This window comes from Schistosoma mansoni, chromosome 5, assembly GCF_000237925.1.
Source record: "Schistosoma mansoni strain Puerto Rico chromosome 5, complete genome".
Lineage (NCBI taxonomy): Eukaryota > Metazoa > Platyhelminthes > Trematoda > Strigeidida > Schistosomatidae > Schistosoma > Schistosoma mansoni.
In genome coordinates, this window is record NC_031499.1 from 4,896,720 (window position 1) to 4,906,106 (window position 9,387).

At 35.5% G+C, this 9,387-nt stretch overlaps 1 protein-coding gene across 1 annotated transcript in view; it reads left to right on the plus strand.

The window, feature by feature from the left end:
- Window positions 1–399: 399 nt before the first annotated feature.
- The window catches only part of Smp_156960.1, a gene marked incomplete at both ends in the record, with an annotated part of 88,301 nt that continues 79,313 nt past the window's right edge, over window positions 400–9,387 (plus strand). Inside the window, one exon of the mRNA XM_018797702.1 lies at window positions 400–465. Within this exon, the coding sequence (XP_018652718.1) occupies window positions 400–465 (66 nt within the window). The remainder of the gene's footprint in view (window positions 466–9,387) is intronic.

A 9,387-nucleotide genomic window follows, 5' to 3' on the forward strand; every position in this document is an offset into this window, starting at 1 on the left:
AGCAGTGCGCGCCCACGATCCCGCCTCGCGAGATTCGAATCCAGGACCTACAAGTCTCGCGCGCGAGCACTTAACCGATAGATCACTGATACGGCACTCAACGGTGTTATTGTCTAACTTTAACCAATCCACGAAGTTGAGCAACCATTTCAGCAATGTCTTCAGTGTGTTGATATCTCGTCCAGTGCTTCCAGGTTTTACATGGTGGTGTAGCTTCAATTGACTCATGATTTTAACTATATGTAAAAATTACTAAAAATCTTCATAAACAACCCCCTTATAAGATGAAAGTTAATTGTATATTAAAGACATAACCTATTTATATTGAAAATAAATTACTCTCCTTTTCTTTTTCATTATGCTTTACATTTTCACAGACATTTCGAATTACAAAATGGTATGAAAGTAATGCTTATTTCTACTTGTAATGATATTGATAATAATCATTTTATATCAGATACTTTGGTAAGTTCTATCTATGTGTATTATGTTCATTGATTAGATTCAATTATAATGAATAATTATTAACCAGATATAATAGATTAGAGAAATCTAAGATTGTATAGGAATAGTGAATACTGATACAAGTCATGAGTATAAATATATATGTATATGTAATGCTAGCTGATGCGTCGGTTCCTGTTCAAATGTTAGCTGATCCAGACACGTATATGTGATCAATGATCTTGATTATTATTATTATTATTTGAACACATAAATATTGGTACAAGGAAGCACCAGATATATATGCGCCGCACAAATCTCATTTGATTTGTGTGAAGACTGTAAAACTGCTAAGGTGCCCAAACTGAAACAGGTGGTTTTCTTAGGGGGCCACACCCGGAGCCTTTGACCTAAAGATCTGATCCACAAGGCAGTGAAGCATCGTAAGGAGATGCAGTCCCATGGTAGCCGGTGACCAACAATTGATTCATACTCCATTTGTTCCTTCAGGATACTGGAGCCCATGTGCACCATTGGTTTGGAATCATGGTTTTCCAACTCCCCGAGGTGGAATTTCCGTGTCCACCAACCCGGTTATAGCGCCGGATATTCTCTTTTCATCCTCTCAATTTCGTAAACAACAATAATGCCACGAGAAGGCAGTGAGTAGGACTTCCCTGAAAGAGGCTATATACGCATGGCTGTGTGAGAGCATTTGGAGAGGGAGCGCGGACTCTCCCCATTCTCGGCCGTACTAGGGCATTTGGGGGCTAGGGTTTTAATGGTATTTTAGATGGCCTTGGGTTTCCGGAAAATTTTGGAATGCTACCAAACATAGTAGCAACATAGATAATCATTTAATCAGAAACTCGACATGTGACTTTTCACTTCCTAGATGTTTCTGGCAAAAGTCCTAGTGAATGCTAATCGATTAAGATACTTCTCAGAGTTTTCAAAGCCTTTGTTGGCTTTTTCACGGAGTTTTCTGGATCACCTCAACAGTTATCGACGGGCTCGCCACTTTAGTTGCCTTGTATCTGACTACAATTGGATCGTATTAATGACTCCTATCTACCCTCGTATATTATTATCGACCTAAATCGCATTAGTGAATAACGGAATGAAATTGGTCAAATACGAGAATTATGTTCTAATATGTATATTTCGTACGCTCATTGATTTAGTTAGATAATCAGGGAAACGAAATGAAAGAAGCTAGTAGGAGAGAGAGAAGCGAAGATAAATGAAACGATACTCAGTGGAGAGGGCAAATGAGCCAACTCGTTTTAATCAAGCGTGATTCAAAGTTTATATTCAGACAAAAGTAAGTTACAGACAGTAAGCAATTAAAACACATACAATCATATGAAAACAGTTAGGGTTAATAGACAAATAATTGACAAGATCGAAATGTGACTTGAGACGAATGAGTGATTTAGTCTGTTTATGTGGGCTTGATATAGCCGATTCGTTACATCGATAAAACGAAGAGACTTTAATTTATGCACGACCTTGAGCAACGCTAAAGTGACCTTGAAATTGTCCACCTACTTACTAGGGTTAACTGGGGCTTATAAATTAATGTGAGAAATCATGATTATGATTTACAGTTGTTGGTTACGGTTCGGAATTAAATTTATGGTTTTCATCATGAAATGGCATTAGCTTTAATGCCGAAAGGCTATTTAGCCAAATGTCTAAATGAATTTCTTGTCAAAATTCAAGACCTATCATCCTAAATCTGATTGGTTCGTCTATAAATTATAGTCTCGCCATTTTGTTCTTTAATTGCTCATCATTTCTGTCATAGATTACGAAGCTAATTTAATCTTATGAAATAGAAAAACAGACAAAATGAAATCATTGACGTGTCCACTCATTAAAATTTCTTTAAACGATATCATCGTTGTAAGCAAAGATGAATAGTGGCTAGCAGTGAAATCCAGGACGCGCGTTTCGTCCTATTTGGGACTCGTCAGCTGGATGTACACACAGTATGCACATATTCCAATTAGAGACTGACCAGTTGCAGTCCTAAAATCATCAATGGGAAGATTCAAACAAACAATACTAATTGGATATCATCATTGGTTTATAATAATGATAAATTTAGATACGGTTGATTTGGAACTACATTCCTTTAAGATATAGTTGTATAGTTAGTAATATATAACAGTAATTAATAAATTTATCACTTTTCTTTACACAAGCTATCGTCATATATATAAGCAGGTAAACAAATAGATAGACAGATAGGTAGGTGTGTGTTCACACGGTAGACTATTGACAGACAGACAGATAGATAGACAGACAGACAGATGGATAGATAGATAGATAGATAGATAGATAGATGGGTAACCTATATCTCAATATGGTTTTCAGTGAATCTGAATTCTAATAATTTTGAATTATTATATCACCTTGGATATAGAGTTTCTCCCGGTAGTTTATTTAAAACAAATTATAATCTTATAGCCTTACTAAATTTACTTAGATTTCAAAAATAAATTACCGTATTTCCCTTGTGAAATCATACAGTTTTTATACACTATTCATGACTACCAGTTAGGTACACAATTAAACTATTCAGCTCTCAAATGCCCTGGTACGGTCGAGAGTGAGGAGAGTTCGCTCTCCTTCTCCAAATCCAATCTCTCATACAACCACTTACGCGGAATTCCTACTTAATCTCTTCTCATAACACGGGCATTGTTTACGAAATTGAGATGGCGAAAAGCGAATATCCGGTGCATTAACCGGGTTGGTGGATACAGAGGATCCACAAAGAGGAGTTGGAAAACTCTGGTTCCAAACCAATGGTTCACATGGGCTCCAGAATCCTGAAGGAAAAAATGGTGTATAAACCTATTGTTGGTGATCGGATGCCATGTCACTGCATCTCCTGATGTTGCTCCACTGCTTTGTGGTTCGGACCTTTAAGATCGAAGGCTCCGAGTGTGGCCTCCTAAGAAAACAACCTGAGCAGTATTCCAGTCTTCACACAAATCGAGTGATTTGTGTGGAGTATATGTATTCTATGCCCCTTTATACCAATATTTATGTGTTTCAATAAATGAACTTGCGTAAAAGTAACTACAACGTCAAATAAATTGGAAATCCGAAGAAGTTTGACATCCAAATTTGTCTACTACTACTACTAGCACTAACCTTCTATCACGTACACACGAACAATTACAGACGAAGACAAATAATGTAGCAGCAGCAACCTCTGCATTAATAAGCCTCAACATACACGAAGGAAAAAGCAAGATTCTCAAATACAACACGGATAACACCAACCCAATCACACTTGATGGAGAAACTCTGGAAGAGGTGGAAACATTCAAGTACCTGGGGAGCATCGTTGATAAACAAGGAGGATCAGATGCAGATGCAAAGGCGAGGATTGGCAAAGCAAGGACAGCATTTCTACAGTTGAAGAACATATGGAACTCAAAACAACTCTCAACCAATTTCAAGGTCAGAATCTTAATACGAACGTCAAGACAGTCCTACTGTATGGAGCTGAAGCGTAGAGAACTACTGCGACCATCATCAGGAAGGTACAAGTATTTATAAACAGTTGTCTACGCAAAATACTCAACATCCATTGACCGGATACTATCAGCAACAGCGTTTTATGGGAGAGGACAAACTAGCTTCCAGCTGAAGAGGAAATTAGGAAAAGACGTTGGAAGTGGATCGGACATACATTAAGGAAATCACCAATGTGCATCACGGCTCAATCCCTAACTTGGAATCCGGAAGGGAAATGGAAAAGAGGAAGGCCAAAGAACACCTTACGCCGGGAAATAGAAGCAGTTATGAAAAGGTTGAATGTTAACTGTAAAGAACTCTAAATGATTGCCCAGGACAGGGTTGAATGGAGAATACTGGTGGTCGGCCTATACTCCTCCACGAGGGGTCACAGGAGTAAGTTAGTAAGTAACTACGATTCAAATCAATATTTCATATTCACAACTATTAGAATATTCCATTATTCTAATACGTTATCATTTCATTTAATGGTAAATTCTATTTAAATATTAAACTTTGCTCTTTCAACTTATCTAATCTAATCATATAGTTAATGATTGTATTCAATATATAATAATATACAATAATGATATAGGATAAAGGTATTGTTTGTTTTGGCTAATTAAAGTGTTTTTAAACATTTAAATATGACTATTAATTAATTAGGTTCCCTTGAATATATTCTGTAATAAGCTAATTCTATAAAATTAAAAGATTTCATTCGATAAAACTTATAATTTATGGACGACATTCGAACAACGCTAAAGTAACTATGAAGATGTTCATTTACTTTACTAAAGCTAAATGAGGCTTATAAATCATTGTTTTACAGTTGATGGTTAAGGTTAGGAATTAGATTTACGGTTTTTTATCACGAACTGAAATCATTTAAAATGACAAAATACTATTCAGTTAAATGGATGGATGAAATTTAGCGCCGAAATCCAAGATTCATTATCTTATATCTGATTGGTTCATTCATAAATTATGATCTTGACGGTTTTTATGAATAATATGAAATATTAGTGAAAAAAATAAAAATCTTCAAAGTATATTATACTAAATTTTGATAGTTGAATTCATGTGTCAATTGAAGCTAGACCACAGTAGAAAACCTAGGGGCACTGGATGACCGTTTCATCCTAGTATGGGATTCCTCAGTAGCTAGCATCTACGATCCCGCCTCGCGAGACTCAAATCCAGGATCTACCAGTCTCTCGCACGCGCTTAATCTTTAGAACATTGAGATGTCCAGCATCCAGCGGTGTTAATGTCTAACTCCAACCCATTCACGAAATCGGCCACTATCCACCATTGTATTCAATGAGTTACTATTTTACTGTTAAAGAGTCCCATACTAGAACGAAATGGCCATCCAGTGCATCTAGGTTTTCCATGATGTTCTAGCTTCAATTAACTCATGAATTCAACTATTAAATTACTATAATATCCACAAAACCCCTTCTCTGATTATAACAAATTTGATTGGAATGATAACATTGTTAGTATGAAATTGATCTACTATTAGTAGTGTTTTAAATATAGAGTTGATTCAAAATAGTCGAGATGGTTAAATTATTTCTCAAATAAATAAGATGGTGGATAGATGATATTCTGATTTAGCAATGTCTAATAAATATGTTGTTTTATATTATTATTTATTCATTACGTTAAGTAGGCTTCATTACATTACTATTATTATTACTATTATTATTATCTAAACACATAAATATTGGTACAAGGAAGCACCAGATATATATGCGCCGCACAAATCCCATTCGATTTGTGTGAGGGTTGTGATACTGCTAAGGTGCCCAGACCGAAGCAGGTGATTTTCTTAGGGGGCCACACCCTGATCCTTTGACCTAAAGATCTGATCCACAAGGCAGTGAAGCATCGTAAGGAGATGCAGTCCCATGGTAGCCGGTGACCAACAATTGATTCATACTCCATTTGTTCCTTCAGGATACTGGAGCCCATGTGCACCATTGGTTTGGAATCATGGTTTTCCAACTCCCCGAGGTGGACTTTCCGTGTCTACCAACCCGGTTATAGCGCCGGACATTCTCTTTTCGTCCTCTCAATTTCGTAAACAACAATAATGCCACGAGAAGGCAGTGAGTAGGACTTCCCTGACAAAGGCTATATACGCGTGGCTATGTGAGAGTATTTGGAGAGGGAGAGCGGACTCTCCACACTCTCGACTGCAACGGGGCATTTGGGGGCTTAATTACTTCAGGAACTCATCATTTTAGTGACTATGTATAATTTAAAGAAATCTTATCAGTTTACAGAGTTACTTGCTAAAATAGAAAAATCATACTCTAATACTTCATTTCCAAGATGTTCATTAACTGACTCCGACTTTATTGTTCTTGCATTTCCATACTAATTGTTTTCTGTTCTTATTCTTCCTTTCTCAATCTTCTCAATTTTCTTCTGTCAAAAAATTCCATTCCTGACTCGCTATATATACTACTTATGCCGATATAAGTAGCGCACGCTACACTCTGATCTATATTTATGGTTCTCAATGAGTAAAGATTAACGTAACGTGTCAAAACATTAAGAATAAATTTACATAACTAGAAATACATATAGATTTTTGAAATACATTTAGTGGTTCAGTGGTTATATATTTATGTGATCAGTTCACTTATGTAAATTAACTTTGCTGTTATGTAGTGCAGAAACTTTACTAATATTCATCTAGATTAATCATTAACAGGTTGATTTGTACAAACAGTATGCAGATTATATCTTTGACTTAGAATATTGCAAACTCTCTCAACTATACATGTTAATCATTTGACCTTCGTATTTATAACATATTAGGGTATGAATTCAATTTGTATTGTTTGTTTGAATCCTCCCATTGATGTTTAGGATTGCGACTGGTCAGTTTCTTATTGACATATGTACATACTTGTGAACTAAGACTAAACATCAATGGGAAGATTCAGACAAACAATACTAAATGAATTTAAACTTCACCCCATTGCACAAGCAAGTGGCTATCGAGACTCAGTAGCTGAGTTGATAACGCGATGGCGTTTGAAACGAAAGGTACTGGGTTCGAGTTGTGGAGTGAACATCAACACTGAGATACAGGTACATCCAGCTGTTGAGTCCCAAATAAGACGAAACGCGCGTCAAACTGGATTCCACTGCTAACCACTATCCATCTTTGCTTACAATATTAGCGTATGCCTTCATGTGGCCCTTCGGTAGTTTTAAGAAACATCCTAGTTTATTAACATTTAATGGTCATGATAAATAGAAGATTTCGGTGATAATTGTTAAATTGACATTGTAAATAAATTATTTCTTAAGGGATTCAATTCATTGTTCTGAAAAGATGATAAACTAGTGTAATAAATAAAAATATTAAACATAAAATCATCAATTGTCAAATGATGTATAACTATTAAATCAAACAGTCTTATAAAAGTCTTTGTTTATTTTCAAAGTAATCTTTATCACGAACTGTCATCAACTAGAAAATTAAATATCAATGGGCACCTTTTCCACAGTAGGCTATGAGCCCTCGATATTATACCTCTCACAACCTCACATGGAATCGAACCTAGCATCTTTAAATCTCAAATTGATTATAGTAGTGTTCTACTAATAGACTACTTGAACGATCGAACCCTCAACGTTGCAAGACAGAAGACAAAAGTCTAGTAAGTAGGAATGTATTTCCCAACACACTGTCAAATATAGTACAAAAATCTCGTGTATTTATAGTTATTGACTGAAAGTAAACCATCATTTTGGAGAGCCAATAGGCACATATGGAGTTCTTCTTATTTTATCCAATAGGGGGGCTACATGTCGACATTCTAGAATGTTCCTTTAGTGTTGATTGGATGGAATATCTTCGGCTCTTTTTGGGCTTCTTGAGGCTTTCTTTAATTTACCAACGAGTCATCCTTACAAGTAGGAATGAAAAACTGAAAATAAATCAAGTAATCTATATTCTCAGTTGCAATTAACTAACAATATAATCTTACCTCTATTTCATATCTTCAATAAACTCTTGCCCAATTTATAACTTAGCCAATCCTTTTAATTATGATTTCTCATAAGTGCTCTGCTACACTCAACTTTTGGTTAATCACTAATAAATCAAGAATTATTGTTCAGTTAGGTATTGTTCAAGAAAGTCCTTTGTACTTTGAAAGAAATCTTGATCATTAGATCCATTGATTACTTATCAAGTATGATTGTGAGTTCATTTAATGTACAAAACATAAAACAGGTTAGAAAGATACTCATATATTGTATCAAAATGATCATTGATCAACTATCTATCCCCATGGAAGGAAGAAAAAACACATAATTCTTATGATTTCATACTATCAACAACATCATCATCTATTAGTGAACTCCAACTACAATTCATTGTGATACAAAACTAAATCTGATCAGATTCTAAGTCCCCTTAAACACATATTACTTACTTATTTACGCTTGTTACTCCTTATGGAAGAGCATAGGCCACTTACCAGCATTCTCTATCCAACTCTACCTGTAGCTCTTCTAGGGCTACTACCGGTTCTAAACCCGGATAAAAGAAGAGGATTAGATATGGGGTCATTAACCCCATCCCGTAGAAAATAGTCTTGGCAAGACAAAAAACTCAGTTATATAATATACCCTTATGGGCCAGGGTAATCATGCACTAGTTTTCAGGAGAACCATACACCATCCAGACTTTCACGCGGCAACCCAAACAGTACAACCCAATCCCATTTAACAGGAGAGCCAGACACTGCCCAGGCTTAACCCAAACAGTACATCTCAATCCCGCCCTATCGGAGAACCAGACACTATATAAGCTTGAACGCTACAATCCGAACAGTACAGCCCAATCCTTTGGCGCAACCATTCAGGTACCAAACACCCTGGTGGACCAAGACAAAAAAAAACACACCAACCAGAATAAACAAACTAAACACATACAATAGGTGATAACTTATAGAATCGATATTCATGTCTGATGTATACTGTCACATTTTCAGATTAATTTAGTACTTTATTATTTTATGATGATTTAAAATAAATTGAATATTCCAATCTATCAATGTATGAAAAACCGAATGACATATTATAGTAACAAAATCTAAGTCAACTACATATTTCTTTCTCTTGTATATTGATATCTATGTGTATGTGTGTGTGTGTGATTCTTTTATTCACTAGGGTACCATAGATGATATATCTAAGATAAATCAAGTGAATATAGATATTGTTTAAATACAAAAAGCACATTCGAAAAAACGGTATCTAAAACTTAGAATTTCAATTGTGGTATCATGTGGTTCGTTAGTTGGTAGATATGAAAGTGGGTTTTTTTGGAAAGATTGTGAGGCACCTACAGATATATATATATATATATAT